Source organism: Diabrotica undecimpunctata, chromosome 1 (assembly GCF_040954645.1).
Source record: "Diabrotica undecimpunctata isolate CICGRU chromosome 1, icDiaUnde3, whole genome shotgun sequence".
Classification (NCBI taxonomy): Eukaryota; Metazoa; Arthropoda; class Insecta; order Coleoptera; family Chrysomelidae; genus Diabrotica; species Diabrotica undecimpunctata.
Window position 1 is genome coordinate 190,064,677 of NC_092803.1, and position 22,117 is coordinate 190,086,793.

Genomic DNA, 22,117 nt, shown 5'->3' on the forward strand with positions numbered 1-22,117 from the left:
AACTATATAACCACTTTCTCTAAAACTGGCATATCGTCCACTGCTTCTTTTTCGCAGTATATTTTAAATTGTAACTTATAACATGATTCAGAACAAAGTTTAAATATTTAAAAGAAGAAAGGGAAAGATCAATGGAAAGATGGCAAGAAGAGTGGAACAACAAGGAAGATGTTGCTCAGTGGACAAAGATGCTGATCCCGAGCCTAAGGGACTGGGTAGATTGTCTGCTATAGGGCATATTTTCATAGGTTCAGAAAGACAGATACAGATAAATGATACTGCGAATATTTTAACATTGTTACTCACACAAGGCTGGAGTGTAATAGATGTACAGTGGAGAGAAACAGAATGTATAAAGAAATAGGTATGAACCCTGTGACTGTAAGAGAGATGATCGTGAAGATGACGGGAATACGGAAAGATGGAATAGTGTTCATTATTACATCCGAGCAGTCATTAAAAATAAAGAAGAAGAAGAGTAACACCAACCGGGCTAACGACAGAGATAAGATCTAATTACTATTTTAATGGGAATAAGTCGCAATTGAAGGTTAGAATAAGTTTATTGACGTTTGAATTTTTGATCTTTGATCTTGCACTGATAACTTGTTTATACTCCAACAATTAATAGAAAAAAGAATAGCGGCTGGTACCGAAGTACATCTAGCCTTCATCGACCTAGAAAAGGCGTATAATCCAGTTCCAAGACTTAAATTGTTGCAAGCTTAACAACAACTCGACATTAGTTCATACCTTTTAGGAATAATCACAGAAGTATACAGGGATAACACTACTTACCTAAAAATCGGATATAGACTATCAGAGCCAATAAAAGTAACTAAAGGACTAAAACAAAAAAAAGTGCTAGAACATCAAGGCAGGAAAGGAAGACCAACGAATCTATAAGAAATAACATGAATGCTACAGAAACGGTCATTGATAGAATAGAAAGAAGAGTTTCAAAATTGTTCGGACATCTATTGAGAATGCCTGACGAACGTTGGCCCCAAAAACTTCACAAATGGAAGCCCCATGGAAGAAAAAAAAGACCTCGACGCTCATGAAATGAAGGAATTAGAAGAGCGATGGAATCGAGAGGTTTGGAGGAGAACGGGAGTACAGCGATAGCCGTCTTCAAAATGTATTGTATTTACAAGTTGGATTAATGTCAAACGTCAATAAACTTATTTTAACCTTTAATTGTGGCTTATTTCCATTAAAATAGTAATTACTTTAAAATGCCACAAGAAAATAGCTTCAGAACAATAGAGAAGATCTAGATAATAGAAGGGAGTGTTCCAAAAATGTCGTCAGCCTTACAGTGGCCACCCCACTTTCGGAGTACGGTACATGCGACAGTCAACTGCGCACAAGTAAAAGAGGGTGTTTTAGTTGGTAGGCAGGATAATACATACCTGAATCTTTGGCACCGCTATCTTTGGTACTTTAAATTAAACTATAACCCAAATTAATTTTAGAGACTCAAAATGAAGGTAGCATAAAAAAAATTCAAACCCCCCCCCCCCCTAATACAAATTGTGGGTTCGCCACTGACAAGTAGCGCTTAGAAAAACAGTAATTTTTCAGTTTTTTTTTGTATCTTGTATAGTACTGTTATAGAGGAGAACCTAGTAGCTAGTCTGGCATCCGTTAATGATATATCTTTCGGGTTACCAGAGTGAACAACAAAGGAAGCGATCCAGGTCTCGATAAAGCCATGTTAATTAAAAAAGTGAATTATAATGCAATGCGAAATATACAATTTATTATATTATAATGAGATCCATTAAAATACATTTATTAAGAGTATACGTAATTAAAATTTTAAAATTGAGAATACATTTTTTTTCCACATTCATAATGTGCAGTAAGTCCCCTCTATTTTTGCCCCGCTTTCTCCTATTATCAAACCACACGCGGTCAAGGATATCCCAAGTATGATGGTCGTTGATTAACAACAAAAATGTTTCGTAAAATAAGTCTACGAGCGTAGACTAGCGTGAATCAAACTAATTGCATCAATAATTCTTTGCTACAAATATACTTTTTGCGTTTGACCTCTAAATCACGCTTCCAAAGATAAAATTTTGATAATAGATGGTGTTCTCTAAGAAAGCTAAGGTTTGTTCCTAACATGGATAAGTTATTGAGGGGAATAATAAAATATCGGGGCACCGCGAGGGATGAAATGGTCAAACAATTTTTGCAAGTCAAGGATAATCCAATGGTGAGTACCTACAGCACTTACTTTAATTGATCTTATTAAATACACCTCGTCATTCGTCATACATTATCATTGTTTACCTGACGAAACAAGCGACGTTGCCGTGCTGACTGTTAACTTTAAGTAAAAGAAGCTAAAAATAAATTTTTTAATAGTTTGTAGAGTTCAACGTTCAAAGTATCTTGTTTATATTTTGTACTATGGTTAAAATAAATTTTAAAAATTAGTGGTAGAAGCTAAATATACTTTTTGTTTCTAGCCCCAACTACATTGTCAAATATATTTTTGAGGAACCAATATGTTTCGGTCTCAGAGACCGTTATTTAAATAAAGCCATTTTATTTCAGAAACTTTGTAAAAACTTTAGGAAACAGATGTTTTTGTCATATATGTAAACTTTTTATTGCAAAAAGGGGCGCTGTAGCTATCTAAAATGTATTAAATACAAACAAGGATAGGAAATAAAAATAAAACCTAATTAATAATACATAAACAAAAATGCTGTGTGACAAATAAACAAAAACGAAATACAGTGAAATAATGAAGAATGTACCCGAATTTCCGACAAAATAAGTTTTCCGGTATTTGTACGTGGTTTGTCCGGTTTATATTGCCCTAAAGGCTCGGTTCTCAAACTTATTAAGACTAGGGTATTTTAGTACAACTATAAATAATCTAATATAGTCTCCCGTCGAGACATTAAGGAACCGGTCAGTAACCTTCCAGTATCTATTTATTCGTTGTCAATGACAATTTGGTGGTGTTCCGTCACTACTAAAGTACCGAATGACCCGAGACCCGTTGATTCGGATCTTTCAAAAAATCCGTATTTCCCATGATTATAATATTATGTATCCCGAGACCACATGTTTCCCTATTACGAATCTTCATTAGTCAAATCATCTACGAATTCTAAAGCTCCCAGCATAATAGTTATTAAGTGCATAGTAGGATTCCGTTTTGTTACTGTTCGCTGAGTCAAATTCTTTATGGTTGTATCCTATTTCAACTGCGTATTCGAAAATTATTCTCAATATACATATGTCATCCATACCGTCTTGGCCTATATTGTGTTTTACTTATTTTTACACAATTGCAATAAATAAATAATCCCATTTATGTATGTTTAATAAAATATTTTACTGAATGTTGAAGCAAACTCGTTATTAATCTTATAAACCTCGTTAGTATCGTAAATCCTGGCAACACTGTTCACCACATTAACCTATGCGTGCGCAGCACATGCTTACTGTATTTTATTTTCTTTTTTTTTAGCCAAAGGCAGTGTTTTTCACGTGTATTGACAGTCGAATGATACCGACAAGATTCACTCAGACTGAAGTTGGAGATATGTTTGTGGGTGAGTGGGTACTTATAAAATCTGAGAAACATAATTTTGATGAAAGTAGACAACACATTTTACGTTAAACACAATCATTGTTTTAAAAATTACGAGTAAATTGCAAAATAAACTTTTTATTAACGTTTCCACTTTCAAATCTTCAGTCTTTGAAAAAATAATAGTGTTTTTTAATATGGTAAAAGCATTTTTTGAATTATAGTAAAGTAGTCTACTATATCATGGGCCTTGATTTTATAAATATGGACAGATACATCTATTTTTTTATAATTGAAAATAATTGTGTTTCAGTAAGAAACGCTGGAAATGTAATACCTCATTCCCAACATTTTGTGGATGAGTTAACATCAAACGAACCAGCTGCATTAGAACTCGGATGTGTAGTAAATGACATTCGGCATATAATCGTTTGTGGTCATAGCGATTGTAAAGCAATTAATTTATTATATAAATTACAGGATAGCGAATTTGCATCTCAGGTAAGCTTATTATACCAATAGTTTGCTTTAGCAGACCAAATAGAGTATTCACTATACCTACAAACAATTTCTTGTTTCTTGAGCTTAAAATTGTTTTCTTTGATATATTTTATTACAGTTCGTTTTCTGTTATGTTGACAGCAAGTTCTGAAAAGTATGTCGGTATTACTAAAAGCCCAGTATATTATTGATATCACATAATACTGAGACGTTCAAAATATACCTACTGTGGTCTATTTTCTTTAGCTCTTGGGACCAACATTCTCATCACATTTTGTCTTTTAATTAATAAATCTAAAGCCGAAATCACAAATAATAATGCGATGTATATTTAACATAAGTTGTTCCGTTTTTCCCTACTTTGACCTATTATCTCAGTAGGTATCTATCTAGTAGTAGAGTTAGATCAGTCTCTGCAATTTTTAATTAAGCTAGCTCAAGGTGAAAGATTTCCCGCTGTATATGTAATTCTAATTTTGAATTTGATAAGAAACATCCTATCTTGTTACCAGCTAAGCATCATTTGACAATACTGATATTTCGTTTGAAGCATCAACTATAGTCGGTTCGCTATATTTACGTGGGTTTCGGATTAAAAATTTTATTGTAAGTACCCAGTTTTAATTACCTGCTCTTTGGGGAAATATCAACTGGTCAAATGAAATGAAAAATAATCCATATCTTTTTTTAATTAAGTGATAATGGAAAATATTTTATATAATTGACAGTATAATAAGAATTACTTCATTAATGGAGTCTAATGTGGCTAATATAAACCTAATAATAATTTTATATTACACTTCACACAGAAAATATGGTCTATGTATATTTGTTCCATGGAGAGAATTTCTAATGAAAAATAAAAAAATTTAACTTGCCAACAAAAATGAAAATCAGTCATTATCATCAAAAATATCATAATCGTCATCATCATCACTGTCATCACCATTAATTGTTATTATGATTGGACTTATTTCGTTTATTTTATTTTCACGAGTCCACCAATCTTCTATTACTTTCTCGCACTTGAATATACAGTTGCACCACACTTCTGGAGTTACAATTGAAAGTGCCTTTCGCCAAGTTTCTCGAACTGCTTCGTCGCTATAACCGTTAGGCCCAATATGGTTGTCATAATATTGTTTTGGTATTCCCCATATATATTCGATGGGATTAAACTGGCAATGATACGGTGGCAGACGTAAAACTTGATGACCGTAACTTTCAATAATCTGATCCACAACAAAGGTTTTTGGTTTTGCGTGGATATTTGCCAAGCGTAATAATTCTGATTTTAAAATATGTTGTGTAAATGGTATATGTTCCTTTGTCAACCATTCTTTAATTTTATTAACAGTCCAAGAATTCGTTGGACTTTTGTTTAATACTTCAGAATGGTAAGGTGCATTGTCTAAAATAATTACGCTGGGCTCACTTAAACCTGGGAGAAGTTTTTCATGTAACCATTTTACAAACATTTCTGTGTTCATATTATCGTGAAAGTCACTTGATTTTGATTTAGATGAAAATATTAAATCAAGACCTTCTATAAAACCCGATTTCCCTCCTGTATGTAAAATTATGTGTCGCTTCCCTTCTCCATCAGTATGTTTGATAGACTTTACGTTATCATCTTGCCATATTCTCTTGGTTACACCCCTAGAAAATATCCATGTTTCGTCTAAATATATAAAATTTGCCCTTCCTTCTTTTAATTTAGAATATTTTCTTAGAAAGTTAATTCTTTTATGCACAACAGAACTTCTTTCACAAAGGGCTTTTCTGTTATCCTCCTTTTGAAATTTGAAACCCAAATTATGTATCACTTGCCATAGACTTGTTCTGCCAATTTCGTCAAATTTTCTATCTTTTAATTCCGAGAGAATTGTATTTAAGGTCACATGTTCCTTGTTGGCTCCCATTCGATAAATGGTATCACGAATTTCAAATTTTTTCCATCTGGAATATCTTTCGTTTTCAATGATAGGCGAGTTTTTCGGTGATCTTCTTTCGGTCGTTCATTATTGCGATTTTGTAATACTCCTCTTAGTTTGGTTTCACTAATTCCTAGAGCATCACATACGCGTTGTTGAACAGACATTACCGATTTTAAAGGACCGCCATTTTCTTTTTCATCCGTAAAATACTTATGTACACTACAAATTAGACTATCTACATCTAACACACGTCTAGGCATTTTTAAATATTTCCACCAAACATACAATGTCAACACTGGCAAAGAATCAATTCAACTGCAATATTGTAACAAATTTATACCTACCCTAATGTTATTTTAATGTATTTTAAAATATGACCATTAATGCAGTTTTTACCTAATTTTCTGGGAAGTCGTTTACTGCAACTGGTTATCAATGAGTCATTAGCATAATTTTGTTAATCCGAAACCCGCGTAAATATAGCGAACCGACTATATTATTTCATTCAGGTGCTCAACATCTTTTAGCAGTTGTTGTTAGCAGTTAATGGCAGGAACATAGCAAAAAGGAGAATAAGAGAATGCATTAATTGCTTTTGTTTTAATCGTAAACATGTCTACCCGATAATGGGCAGGGCAACTCAAAGCTCTTGTTACTCCTTTCCATTTTCAGTTACGGGTGTTTATTACGCTGGACCCTTTACCTTGAAAACCAAAGAGGGTCGTAATTCATCATTTGATAAAGCGTACGTGAGTTTATTTATCTGTCGTTCTATCAAAGCAATTTACTTGGAACTGTAACCGATGTTACTGCTCAATCTTTTATATCTACGTTAAAACGTTTTATATCTAGACGTGGAAAACCAGTTCAGATTTTATCTGACAATGCTACAAATTTCATAGGATCTTATAATGAATTAAAGGATTTAGGTAATTTTATTAAGATCAGCCAATCCAATATATCAGATGTTTGTGCTAATAATCAAATAAAATGGCAATTTATACCAGTATATTCACCTCATTTTAAGTCTACGAAATCTCATTTGAAAAGAGTTATTTCAAATTCACATCTGACTTCTAAATATTTCAACACTGTTCTTGTTCAGATAGAAGTTATCCGAAATTCTCGTCCTTTGACTCCTATGTCCTCTGATCCTCCCTGCCCACTTTTGGCGATGATGGTCTTTGGAATATGTATCCGAACTGCAGAGCCAACAAAAATGGAAGGTACACATGTCAACCATTCAGCTTGGGGATTTAGTCCTTATAAAGGATAAGGGACAGCACCCGTTAAACTGGTTGATGGGTCGTGTTCATTATCTTCATCCTGGTCCGGATGGTGTAACCAGAGTGGTTACTTTCCGCACTACAAAGGGTCTTACCAAGAGAGCAGTTAGTACATACAATATGTCCCTTTTCTATAGACACAGTGCAGTGATAACTGATGAACAACATCAAAGTGTACACTATTTTTTTAAACATTATTACTACTTTAAATGTTTAGTTTTAACCACTTGATTCGATTATATTTGTACATTTATTTTCCTTGCGTTCAGTGTAATTTAATAAAATTATTTGAAAGGTGTGCCTTTTAAGGTCGGTATGTTAAGTATTTGTAAAAATACATTGATACGCCACTGTTGATCCGGCTCGAAGGACCATAAGTATGGGGCTGTTACACGGAGAATGCTTCTTGACACTTTAGTTTCTAATTTTATTGTAGAAATGGACAAACTAAAACTGATTTAACTTGATATTCTTTATTTCACTGTTTTTGCAGTACATTATGTGACAGTACGCGCACGAGTGACTTAAACAGTGGTGTATCAATGTATTTTTACAAATACTTAACACCCTATATTAGTCGACCTGTTTCTGACCTAAAATTCCACCCCATGTGTTTTTGCCGCACAGCAGAGGTGAAATTAGTCTTCTGTGCTTTACTTACCAAAGAATGTAAGTTATTGTGTATCTGTCATTTGTGTAAGGCTCCTTTTATTGAATACATTTTAGTAAAAAGTATGATATTTGCTCAAAAAAGATACAAAGTCTGAAATTCATTTAAATAAGGGATATAAGGGAAATTTACAAAAATAAACATTGCACGTTTATTTATTGAAGCAACAATATTATATAACAATAATTATATATTTATTCATAAAAATATTCGAAACTTAAGCTTCTCACTTGTACAAATTAGGACCAAAGATGACAATCAACTCTTAATGTTTTCCATGTATCAAAATCAGTCGTTTTCTTTAGTCTTTCAACAGTTTTTACTATCACATTTTTTCAATTTCCTCGTTTGAATAAAGCAATACAAAACGTATTAGGATAATTGCATCACATAGACCGATTTTAGTAACTTTTATTTGTATATAATTCGTATTTTTTTCCTTAATATATGAAAAGTTATTATTTCTTTATATATACAGGATAATGAAAGAACAATTAATATATTAACTTATATATTACTACTTGTAGATTGCCCACGAGTTCAGTTATTTTGTTTATATTTCAGTTATTCTTTGTTATATTAACATAAATTTTAATAAAAAAAAATATTAAGAAACACGCATGGAACAGCGTTTACTACTTCACAGTAGTCACACATTGCGCGATCTGTCGTTACATTATGTTTCATTGCATTTTATTTTTTCACACATCTGCGCGATCCATGCATTCCGTTTGTGGCTCGCGATAAGAAAGCTGTGCTTCCAAAAAATAAAAGTGTTTCTCGAAGAATATGTTCTTCCATTTAATAAACGTTTTAGGCGTTTGAACAATGATTTCCTTAAAAAAAGACCACTTGAGGGGTCACAAACATCACCAAATACCAGAGAAATATGCAGGTTTTGTAAAAGGAAAAGGTACTCGAGAACAAATAGCGAACCTAAAAAAACTTATCGAAAAGTTTGTCGAATTTTAGGTACCAATGATAATATGTTCCGTAAACTATCAAAATGCTGTTTATTGCGTTAGTTGGCAAAATCTTTGGACTATCCTTATAAATATGGACGCACCTAGTTACACTTATTAAAAATCTGATTCAACTCGTTTTCAAACAGAAAGGGAAGTTAGACAAGGATGCGCCCTATCACCCAACCTTTCTAATATATATATGGTGAATTTGTCATAAGACAGTCCCTAGAGGGGTGGAGTAACGATAGCTAGAAGAAAAATTTTTAAGATTCGCTGATTCTGAATGCAAGAGTATCGGCCTAAAAGTTAATAAAAACAAGACAAACTTAATGGGAGTACAAAATATCTCCATATTTTCCTCTCAAAGTATGAAATTACTTAATCGAAGTGTTTCCAAATGCTTGTTAGTTGGATTTGGAAAACCAAAAGGATTGGTAGAATTAATTAAAATGATAATGAGGCAAGTTGAATGTCAAGTGTGGGTACAAGGGGATCTTTCAGAACCATGTACAACTAACAGAGGACTGCGTCAGGGAGATGCGCTATCATGCACCCTGTTCAACCTAGCGTTAGAAAAAGTTATGAGAGATTCGAGAATAAGATGCATAATCACGTACCCATCATCACTTTTAGGAAATTTTAAATGCAATCATTGACGGCGCCTAAGAAAATATAGAGAGGGGGAAACCACAGTTTAGATAATAATTTGACTTTTAACAAAACTCTAGAAAATTATACAGACAAAGATAAATTAAAATTGTTCAAAATACAGAGAAATGGAATACAAGAGATGGCGTGTATCCAAACATTAGATATCTGTATCTAATTATAGATATTTATATAGATGCCATTAAGACATAACTTTCCGATAGTCAAATTTATGTTTGGAAAAATAATCTGGCACTATTATATCCATAATAAAGAAGCCTAAACTCCCTTTCATACAAGGCAACCTTTTTTTCTGTCAATGTGAGCGCTTGTCTTAATTTATTATCACAATTATCAGCAGCTGACGTCTGCTCTTTGATCCTGACTTTATCATTAATAAACTTTTTCGTTACAGACTGAAACCAGTGTAAACTATTAACTTGTTCATGTTGATTTAGTATTTCCACAATATAAGCCAAACCCAATGCAAATCCATCATCAGTAAATGTATACTCTGTTTTATTTCTTTTGTTTAAACGTTCTTTACAGTTCAAGGAATGTTCTATGTAATTAACAGTTAAAGGCGGAACAATGACATAAAAATATTTTAAATGGATGTTAGCTTTGTTTCTTAATACTGGAACAAAAACTTTTACTAGCAACTGGAAGTATTCAGTGGCATCTTCTATGTTATCCAAATACATCTGTAAGTTTTCTAGTAAACCATCTGCAGCTTTTTTTGTTAGATCTGGTAACTCTTCATTTTGTACAGCTTCTTTCAGAGAATTACTTTTCAAATTGGGTATGAAGCAAGTTCCGTCAGCTAAACATCTTCTACCTCCTGACCGGATTAGTCTAACATATCCCATAGCGTTACCTATATGAGTTATTACTTTTCTGAATAAATCTAAATAGCTTTCACCATGTTCATTAAGGCCAAGTTTCCTTATTCCTATATTAAATTTTTCGGCTCTCTCATAAGGATACATTTGGTTCAATTCCAGTTTATGCTCTGAAAAAAAGCGTAGGTCTTTTATCAACCTTGATTTGATGTGTTCATCATAAATGAACTGTGAAAATATATGAAACTTGGTACTCAAAAATTGGTAGGTGAAGTTAACTGTGGTGTTCATTATTCCTAGACCATGGGTTCTAATTGAGTTTGCCACTTGAGATATATTTATAGAATTTAAATGTTTATTATCACTATTTCTTTCTATAAAAACTTGCGAATTAAGATTGTATAAATATTTACTTACAAATACATTAATATTTCGCATAATTTCTAAAACATCTAATCCTTGTTCTAATGTTTGAATGGGTAAATTATCATCTACAGTATCAAGACTGTACTGTAAATAAGCCAACCTTCTCATTTCCCCATAAGTTTTCCAATTGTGCAATACTACAGATGTAAGATTGTAAAATATGGTACTCAAATGATGTTCAACTTCATTTTTTATATTCTTATATTTACCATGTACAGGCACAGGTAGGTATTTATTAAAATTTATAGAAAAATAATTATCAAATGGCTCCATGGGTGGTAATTGAAGATGCAAATGAGTCTGCAACCTTAAATTTCTTTCAATTATCTGCTCCAAAGGATCATACAAGGATTCTTTTATAATATTATGTGATAGTTCACTGTGGAAATCATTCAGAGCATTTAGAATTAAGTAATGCCTGGATAAATCTGATTTAGAATCTACAATTTTTTTAAAATAAACTGGGAGCATAAAATTTTGATGCCAATACATAAAAAAACAACTACTGGTTTCTCTTAAGTCTCTAGAAAATGATACAATTGTTTCTAGTTGGGATAACACATGTCTCATCTTAGATAAATCATTTGAATATAGTCCACTTGCCGATAAACATAAATTAGCTACCAATATACTACGAGAAGTAACAGCAGACCTCAACACTTGTTCACAAAGGTTTAATGATGAAAGAACATCTAGTTGTCTTTCATTGTATGATTTTTCTTGTGTAAATTGTTTTCTGATATTGTTTAATAAACTTAAAGCTTTATGGGAGAGGTGTTGTGTTGTTAATAAAAATATGTATGTTAATGATACCATATGTTTCTTAAAAATTAGTGGAATGCACTTTAAGACTTCTACTAATTTACATATAGACAATAAAACAGATTTTTGTACTGGCAAATTTTTATCAACATGTAAATTTAGAGTCCACTGTACTGAAAAACTAATTTTTTTGAGAAGTTTGAGACCATTATTTAAACACATCACTATTCCTTGTAATTCCCGAACTTTAATGTTATTTGTGTCTAGCTTTGATATATGTTCCAATTCCATTAAAAAATAACAAACTTGTAAACAAAGACTACTGCTTTCTTTAGGAAAATTACTATTTTTAACATTTACTAAATTCAGTCTATGATTTTCAATGGCCCGCTCATCAATGTATTTTTCTAATATACTTAAATGCTTTAGTAAAAACTGTTCTGGATACCACAAAACATTCCCTATTAAGGTACAAGTTGAATGTTTCTTATTGACATCTAATACTCTTTTTATTAATTTTTTGTCAGCACTTTCAAATATTGTAAAATAAAAAATTACAAAGATATTCATCTTTAACCAAATATCACTCAGAAGTTCTTCATCTTTCTCTAACTCTGCCAAGAGTAAAACTATAAATGCATGTAATTCTTGATTTACTGTACAATTTTTCATTTGATAGTAAAAAGATTTGTCTTCAAAACATTTTTCTATGACATCTTTTAAAATGTGACCCATTAACAGATCATTTTCAAACACTTGCAACATTTTATCTAAAGATCTAACTTTACTTCTATCAACTGATAGTTTGTTAGAGTGTGATATGTTTCTAATAGATGTTCTATACCAAAACCAGTGGTCTTTAAGAATCTGGATGTCTAACAGACCATCAAATTTTAATAAACAAATTAAAAGATCCCCAAGTTTATGAAGTACTTCTGGAAATGCACAATAATTACCAGAAGAATATATATTTTTTCCTAACAAACAACTCATTTCTTTTAATGCTAAAATAACTACGGAATGAACTCGTTTAACAAAAAAATGTATTTTCTGTAATGGCTCCAATATTTTACTCACTGAAGAATGTCTTGAGGCTCTATCTATGGAATCTTCATATAACACAAAAGGTTGATACAATGTTTCAGCTTCAGAAACTAATTCGCTGATTTCATTACACACTCCACCTAAAGTAGCTAGTATTCTACTTAAAATTTTGTTATCAGAGTGTACTAAATACCCTATAGATTCACTGCTATGGACTTTTTCTTCAATCACAACTAGCTGAGTAGTTACATTGTACTTATTGAAAAATTTATCTTGCTGAGCTGTAGTATCTTCAACAAATTGCTCTATAAACGAACTAAACCTGTGGAGTTGTGCTTCCCCAATCAGTCTATTTGTTTCTGCATTAAATTTCTTTTCTGCAAGGTTAGAAGGCTCCCACATTTTTATTTGTTTTCTGTATCATCTACAAGAACCTGAAATTTTACATTAAATACAGTTACAACAATAAATATTCCTGGTACTAGTTTACTTTAGGATCATGCCAATGAAGTGGTTATTATATGGGTCAATTGTTATTGTACAAAGTGTTTTGTCTGAATTTTATTTATGGATATGAAATTGTACTGCAGAAATGTTAAAAATCTATTAATAAGGAAACACAACACACAGAACGAGCTTCTTTTGAGTTTTTTGTTCTTAAATCCAAAGAAAACACTGAAATTCGTCAATTAGAGTAGTTCTTTTGTAAAACTTTTTTAAAAATTAACTTTTGGCATGATTATCTAACGTTAATATTAACAATTTTCACATATTTTTTACTTACATTACTCTCTAAATTTTGTATAAAACTTTTAAAATATTTGGAATACACCTACTTTTACTATTGTTTTGACAACCTGTTAAATATTATTATGTCAGTGATAAGTGATAAACGTCGGTCAGCTTCATTTTTCATTGGCCTGGAATGTAAGTTTATTCAGCTACAGGTTTTATCATTAGAAATATTTACATATTGTATCCAAATAAGAAAAAACAATTGTTTCTTATTCTCTAAAGTTGAACGAAAATATCGGATAAGAAAGATCTAACTGGAGCGGCAAATTTTTTTTAAAATCTTTGGAACTTAGAGACTTTTTAATGAAATATACTGTATTTTTTTTAGAATAAAAATTCTAAATTTCTATCTTGAATCATATCAATCCTTCCAAGAACCCACAATTCTTGAACGCGACCAATTCATCTTAACTTATGTTCTCTAATTCTGGGATCAATTAATTGGTGCCACCCCTAGACTTTCCCTATTATATTCATTCTTAATTTTTTCATTTCATCGATGTTGTTCCTCGTTCTTTTTAACTGTAAGTACATCATAACATTCAGTTCCGTACATCATAGCTAATTTAATTCTTTCAAGCATCTTTTTAGACGTGATTTATATCAGCTATCAGAACTACGAGTAGGTACCTACTTATATCGATAGCATATAAATGTAGTTGACGATTCAAGTTTATTTTAATATATTGGTAATATAATAATTACTTAAATATATTATATAAAAATAATAATAGTTTATATATTTTTATATAATAAATAATAATCATTATTTTGTTATAGGAAAATAGAAGAATTTCACCGCTACGTGCATGGCTGTGTACACATGCACATTCAAGCTTAGAAAAATTCCAACAGCTAGAAGTCTCCGACTATTCGAAGCCATTGATATTTCAAGCAGAAACCCCAATGAGAAAATTTGTAGCATACATAGATCCAGAAAATAAATTCGCTATTGAAGATAAACTGTCACAAATTAACACTTTACAACAACTACAAAACATAGCTAGCTATGGATTTTTGAAAAAAAGACTGGAAAAACACCAGCTTCACATACACGCCTTGTGGTTCGATATTTACACTGGGGATATTTATTATTTTAGTAGGGGTGCTAAAAGATTTGTTCTGATTGATGAAGATGACGTTGATAAATTGCTACAAGAAGTTAAAAAGTACTATTCATAGGGTAAAGCCAGAACGTGATACAGATCTTCTATTTTTCTTCCTTTTATACTTAATATATTTTTATACTAAGGATAGAATTAAAATTTTTCATTTTTTATTTATACATTAGGAATATTTGCTCTTATATAGTTAAATATAAAATGTTTTTATATACTTTACCATGTAAGAGTATGATCAGGTTGTTTTGTATAAAAAACAGTTTATTTTAAAGCTTAATTTTATATTAGAAAACTTATCTTTTTTTGTGTTATTTCCACCTATAAATAAATGTTGGATTTCTACATTTTCAAATGTTTATAAAACATTTCTTTGCTTTTGTATAAAACAAAACGGGCCATTTTCATCATGCAGGTTGGACCGCGACGAGGACGGATGGAGAAAATATCACTGAATGTTTTTATTAGTTTATTTTTTTTTTCAGGAGTGAGATTTTTATTTTGGACATTGTGAAAATGTACAAGACATTAGATAATTCAACTTACATAAGTCATTGATTTCTAAGGTTTTTCAAAAATAATATTTTTAGTTGTTTCAATAAATTATTCATTTTATAGGAATTTACTTATTTTCATAATTTTTTAAGTTTTAAAAAAATGACACATACTTCTGACGTTGGGAATCTATTTTGGTTACTCTTATAACCGGCTCCTATATTCCAAGTACTTGGCCCTTTTTGAAGGTGATCTTGTCATTTGAGTTGGCCACTCTTACTGGAACTGTCTTGTTCTCCCCATCTACCAAACATGTAGCCACAATGACACTTTCATGACCCTGCTCTTTTGGTTCTAATAATATGGGTCCCAAGCCACATCAATTTGTGTAAACAAGATCTTTTCGCTGTGGCGTCTTCTGCTACTAACATCTTTAGTATATTTTGCTGATTTCTAGAGGCGGAGATGTCGACGCCCAGGATGAACTCATCTACGACGAGGGCTATTAGAACTACTACTTCTATCTAGACGTGTCCTAGTTCGATTTTTACACATCTCTCCCCATAAACAGTTATGTTTTTGTATGTCTCTGTCTCCAGTATGGGAGGTCTCGATATTGCCCTTATAAACGACTGGTCCAGGAAACGTTTACTGACCTAGTTATAGTAGATGGTAAAACTTAATTTGTGGCCATTGACAGGTCATACGGCAACTAAACTGTAGCTACTTTGTCTTATTGTGGATATTGAGAATCTGGGAGCTTGGGCCAGAGCAGCCAACGTGCGCCCCTTGACGTTGGCTTCTTCTAGTTTTCCAAATTGCGTTGCTGTTGTGGAGATTGCTTGCTGGTCGATTTTCTGTCCTCTGATCTTGTACTTTGTCTGTAATCACATTGAAGCTAGCCCTTGACGTTTTTATATGGGTATTTTGAAAAAAAAAGTTTTGGGCTTTGTTTATTATGATCTTATATGTGTAAAGCAATATTTCAAATGAGAAGTATTCATTTATGGGAATGATAAAAGGCAAAAGCGAATAACAGGCACTCCAATTAAAACGGCCACCCTAAGTAGGTCAGTCAATATTAGGACGGTACATAATATCTTGAAAATTACACATGTGACATGGATGTCTTCCAGGGAAAAATATTTAAGTAAACTTCGTAACCAAAAAAAAGCATTTTTATATCATATATTTACATTAAGGCATTGATCTATTTATATATTTTTTAAATAAATACAGACTGAACTACTAATTGACTAATTAATTTTCCAGCGTCCACTCCATTTTCTTTTATACCGTGCTTTCTGAATAATGAGTTGATCTCTGAACAGCCTTCTTTTATATGTTCAATTTCTATGGGACTATTTGAACAAATGAATATTTCGTTTAGATCTTCTTGTAGTTTGTAACTAAGAATGTTTTGGAAATGAGTCTTTAGAGACGCTAGAACTCCAGGCCTGAGGGAATTTTCTCGAAGGACCACATTGAGCACAAATATACCTAAAAATAATACAAAGCCGTTGAATAATGCGGAAAGAGAATATAGACTTTTACAAAAATGTAATTTTATAAATTTCACCGGAAGTAAAAATATATCATTCTTTGTCTTATATAAGACTTAAGTTGAGCGACATGTGCTGTAATGTTTAAAATTTTGATAAACTAAAAAATATTTAAAAAAGTTTTATTTAAACGTCCTTTATAAAAGTTATACAATTAAAAAGACCTTTTCGGGCTATATCACAACAAAACGTTTTCGTACCAACTCTATTGAAGATATATGACGTGACGAATCTTAACTTTTGATCGCGCAAAGGGTTGAATTTTTCTATTCAATCAGATAAATTTTAACGACAGTAATTTTTTACGCCTTCAATAAGGCAATTCAATAGGGTACAAGACGCTGTTGCCAAAACACAGATACGGCCAGTGGCGTATCTGTTGTATATTGAAGGAAATAAAAAAATATATACATTTATACATTATCATTAATACCTACCATGCTTATCTAGTAGTTTTACAACATTCTCCAGGACTGGTTTGTCTAAAAATCCCTGTGGAGGACAGCTCATGCCTATAGAAGAGTCTTTGCTATCAACATCAAATAAAAGAGCATCTATTGTTTCTCCTGAAACAAATACATGAGGTTGATAAACCTATTTATTATTTAGGAAGTAAAAAGAACCCAATGTGGCAATGGGATTCAATATGTATAATCAAAAATTATTAATATCATGATACGATTCAATCAAGCATGACACAATAAAGTAATGGATATGCAATAACTAAACGAGATAGAAAATGATAATTGCAAAGAAAGCAAAAAAATTATTCTTTAAACATGTTTTATACCTTTTTCTGCTGATTCTTTCAAATAGTCCAGACCATTTTGTATCCTAGCCTTCAATTTGTCATCTTCTTTAAATTCAAACCATTCCTTGGCGATCTTCAGCATGTCTTCGTCAATGTCAATACCAAGAATATTAGTCTTAGGAAGGAATTTATGTAAAAAAGAGCATAAACCGCCGCCTCCTAAACCTATAAAATAAACAGTTAAAATTGTGTATGCAGATACATTTTTGAGCATATGTTTTTAGCACAACGGATTCATTCAATCAGTGCAAAACTGAGAACTTTTATATGATTTTTTATTATATTGGGAAAAGCTGTAGTCTATTTCAGCGTTCTTGACGTCGAAATTTAACATAGAACAGTGGATCTGATTCTAAGAGATATTAGTCAATTAAAATAAGGTAATTTTTGTTTATTGAGTGTTACATACTGTATATAACACATAGTGTGAAAACAATTCAATGTTATTCAATTGTTTTAGTCAAAAATTCAAGTTAAACTCACCAACAACTGAAATATTTGATTTCGTTTTCCCCCTACAGGCCACATAACTAGCAATTGTCATATAAATGTGATGTCTACAAGTTAAATAAATTAAATCAATAACTTCTCGTGTGGCACCTTTCCTGGATTTGATAGTTCTTATTTTGGCTTCGGACTGTATAACATTTTGGGAATTCATATAGAACAGTCGTCTGTACTTTTCGTCGTTTTCTGTGATCACATCTTCTATCACAAAATCCCCAGAAGCTTCGGAATGTCCTTCGTGTTTGATTATTCGATGTCCTACGTCCGATCCAAGCGAAAGAAAAGGAATCTAAAAACAAAAACGGGGTAATAAAAAGATAACTTGGTTTCTGATTAATCAGTTCTCCTCGAGCATCAGGAAGAAGAAGAACTAATTTGACTTACCAATGGCAAGTCTGACCTTGTTGAAAAGGTGCAAAGGACCTTGCACCATCAAAACAATGGTTTTTCTAAAAATCAAAATTATTCAATGTGAAGCGTCAAACACTGAAAACCATAGAAATACAGTAAAAGTACTTGTCAAGTGTCGCGTAATGAGTTTTAGTGCTGCATTAGATCTTTCCACATTGCGATCTGAACAATATTTTGTCTATATCCTATAATACCTATGTTTGTGACTTTCATAGTCTTAAGCCAATGCTTTTGAGTTGTCTTTACTTCAAAATTTACTTTGCTCTCCTCTGTTCGTGGCAAGCTGTTGTTCAAACAACTTTTTTGTTGTTTATCCCTGGCCTCACTAGCAGGTTAGGAATATATGATGATTCCTGACAGAATTCATGTTGGAAGATGGCTAATGAAACATGTTGATCAATGTGACTTCCTGTGCTATTCTTAGCTTCCACAGATCAATGTAATGTTCTTAAATTAATAAGTTTGATGGAATTTGTGGCGGACTTTTCACTCTGGATGTATAACCTCCTTTTTAGTTGTTCCATTTGGACAAATTTAGGTAAATTTTATTACAGAACATAGTTTTTCTTTCAGATCAGTCCACCAAATACAGAACAAATTAACATAGACGGGAGAAATACATAAAGCAATATAAGGGATAAACAAATTGGGTATTTTAAAAATGGAAGATGTTGATGTATTTGTATTAGTCCCTTAGTTACTTACCTGTTTCGTTTTGAAGCCAGGTGGTGCCAAGTTACAAATAAAATCAGTCAACTCTACTTGAACTGCATCAAATGATTCATACTTTTGCCCTCTGTGTAAAGTTATAATCGCTAACCTGTTGTTCTTTGTTATTTCTACTAATTTTTTTCTTCCATTAGGTGTGGAAAATAGCCATTCAGCTTCCCTAATTAACAAAGGATAAGAAACTGTCATCTATGAGTATGTGCACATACTAGTTGTGGAAGTCCCTGCAATTAGCCAGGTAAGGATGCAATTTCAAACACTAGCAGCTTGTGTGCATACTAAACGAGATTGAAAAGGCTTACTTAATCGGTAAAGAGCCGTGACATGGACACATTTGTTTTTAAAGGATCCATGCATAAAACCATATCTTGAAAAAGGGTTGTGGCACTCTGTCGTTACAGATGTTCATCTTTTATTTTATCATACATCTGCTCGATCCACCGCTCCGTCGGTAGTTCGCGATATGAAAGCTATACTTTTTTTATTTATATAAAAGTTTACAAGATGATCTTTTATCACCATTATGTGACAAACTTGTTTGATAGCATATAAAGGTTCGCTAAGATATCTCATTTAATAGTTTTTCAACATTTACTCTGTTTAAAACATACTCCTAACTAAAAGATGATCTGATTTGTTTTTAAGCGAATATCTTGCTATAAACTAGTTCTGACTCATCACGCACCACCAAGAATATGGATTCTCACATTGCACTAATATAGGTTTGAGTTTTCTGCATTTCTCACAACAGTATGATCCACACAATTCAACCTTGTATGTGCATATACTCTAATGATTTGTTAAGTAAAAATAAGATTTTTTAATAAAAGTTATGATCTTGGTGTTACTATCAAAAATGTCTAATAATAAAACTTGAGTGTTAAACATATCAATATTTTTACAATTTGTGTAAGATATAATAGACATATTAACAGAAGTTCAATACTTATAAACTATTAGGAAACTTTTGGTTCGTTATGTTTACATTATTTCCACTTAATAAACTTTTCTTTCCCTTATTGGAATAATATTTATTGCAATAATATACATAAAAAACATTCACAAAAGAGTTTAACACAACAATATTACCCAAAACAACTTCACCCTTTACAAATACAAGTGTTAACAAAACTGTGAAATATATGATGTCATAACTGATGCACTAAGCCGAAAATAGAAGAAAAATTGAATTGTAATATAGAAAAAAATTCTTACCTTCCTTCTGGGACAATAAATGCTGCATACTTAGAGAAATCTTTCTGTTGAGGAATATCCACTACATATACAGTAAACCTAGTACCCGATGAACCTTGTTCAAAAAGTTCTAACACCACTTCACTTTCTTCAGCTATACATGTCCTTTTTAAACCTGAACAAATAAATGCTGCATTTTGTGCATCTCGAACCTGAGCTAGGAGTTCATTGGGATTATTGCACCTATGCATTTTATCTGCAGAACCTAAATTCAATTCTAAAACCTAAAATTAATTCACATTTTAACTTTAAAGTTTTTTTATACTTAAAATAGTAGGATTCATTAAGAATATTGGCACATGTGGCTTATTTATGTTCAAGAAGTTCTACCAGTACAGTGGTGAATATTTGTTTTTATAACTAATTAAATAAATTATATACTCTAGTACTAAAAAACATTAAGAATGTTGAAATTATCGTATTGCTGAAATATTAATATAATAAAGTTGTGTACCTTCTGAACTAGAGACTTGAATTTTGTACATACTAGAATAAATACAGGCAAGGAATTCTCTCCATTTTCAATAGCTTTCCTTTCCGCTTCAAAACACCTCACGATCCGAAACATAAAGTTATTGGAAGGAAAATATTCCAAAGCATATTTCAAGATATGTTCCTGAAGCAAAGATACACAAATATATCTTCCTCCAACTCTTAACACTCTTGAAATCTCATTGAAATATTTCTTGATATTGTCTATGGTTGCTTTTGAATCATCAGGCATTAAGGCATCTAAGGTACCTTTATCCAAGACTACACTAAATTGTTCATTGTCAAATGTCATGTTTAAGGCATCCATTTGTATATATTTTAAATTACTTCTTGGCTTTTCATTTTGTGATAACATCTGCCTTATTACTACTTGTGAAATATCAATATTTGTTATACTACTGCAATTTTAGAATTATTCAGTTAATAACATGATTTATTTTTATTTTAATGTATAATGGTCCTGGGAGGGGTTCAGGAACATTGGACAAATATGGAAGAAAACAGTGAGTACTTGGTGATGAAGAAGTTGATATGCAAAAAAAAACAGAACCATCTGGTGGAATATAATTAGATAACTGAGCACAGCGTAACAGGAAATACATAATAATACTGATAGATATTGATAATGATAAAGATTATCATCCTTTTAGAGAATATCGAACAGCTAAGTTTTGGTTAACATGTTTATAAGAACATGCAAACAGTGGTTTGCAACTTCTAGATGTTTTAGGAAATTTGTGGGAGATAACCCAGCATACAATCTCACCAAGAACTTGACATTACTGAAAGAGTCTCCTCAGGGCTCAATAACTTGGTACTTGGTAAGTATTAAGTATCTTGGATCAGTGAGTATTCTCTTTAAGTCGCGTGGCTCAATTATGGAGATAATGATATTTGTATAGAAAATTTCTGCAATATAACATACCTATATCCAATATCATAAAGATCTCTACCTAAGGTGGAATTACCACATCCTGTTATAAGAATATTATCCTGTTTTTTAATATATTTATGTAAATATTGCGATAATTCAGGATATTCCCCATACCTACAAAAAATATATCAAAAAAAACATTAAGATGATCTATTAAACGTTACCATTCAAATGCTTTATTTCCTCTTTTCTTAAAAAATGTATCCCAGTACTCTTTTTGGCTGAACTGTTCTTTGGATTTGGGTAACAAATTCATTTTTCTAAGCTTTTTTATTAATTTATTTTTTAAAAAAGGGTAAACACATTTATAACCTTAAAATTTGTATTCTTCTTTTTTATGTTAATAATAACTATTTCTTTTGAGTA

At 31.7% G+C, this 22,117-nt stretch overlaps 3 protein-coding genes across 3 annotated transcripts; 1 reads left to right on the plus strand and 2 right to left on the minus strand.

The window, feature by feature from the left end:
• Positions 1–1,917: 1,917 nt before the first annotated feature.
• Positions 1,918–16,089, plus strand: CAHbeta (carbonic anhydrase beta). The gene is made up of 4 exons (XM_072520880.1): positions 1,918–2,227; positions 3,500–3,584; positions 3,876–4,063; positions 14,219–16,089. Exons 1-4 carry the CDS (start codon positions 2,135–2,137, stop codon positions 14,618–14,620), a joined length of 768 nt encoding a protein of 255 aa, XP_072376981.1. The 5' UTR covers positions 1,918–2,134; the 3' UTR covers positions 14,621–16,089.
• SWIP (strumpellin and WASH-interacting protein) lies at positions 8,100–13,533 on the minus strand. Its single transcript, XM_072520876.1, has 2 exons — positions 13,428–13,533; positions 8,100–13,077 (listed from the first exon to the last, which is right to left on the minus strand). The coding sequence occupies exon 2, from the start codon at positions 13,043–13,045 to the stop codon at positions 9,800–9,802; it is 3,246 nt and encodes a 1,081-aa protein (XP_072376977.1). The 5' UTR covers positions 13,046–13,077; positions 13,428–13,533; the 3' UTR covers positions 8,100–9,799.
• Positions 16,090–16,215: 126 nt separating the features above from the next.
• LOC140432777 (eEF1A lysine and N-terminal methyltransferase homolog) lies at positions 16,216–22,110 on the minus strand. The gene is made up of 9 exons (XM_072520877.1): positions 21,916–22,110; positions 21,743–21,865; positions 20,780–21,215; positions 20,287–20,549; positions 19,048–19,231; positions 17,908–18,220; positions 17,404–17,589; positions 17,051–17,179; positions 16,216–16,551 (listed from the first exon to the last, which is right to left on the minus strand). Exons 1-9 carry the CDS (start codon positions 22,005–22,007, stop codon positions 16,277–16,279), a joined length of 2,001 nt encoding a protein of 666 aa, XP_072376978.1. The 5' UTR covers positions 22,008–22,110; the 3' UTR covers positions 16,216–16,276.
• Between the last annotated feature and the right edge of the window lie 7 nt (positions 22,111–22,117).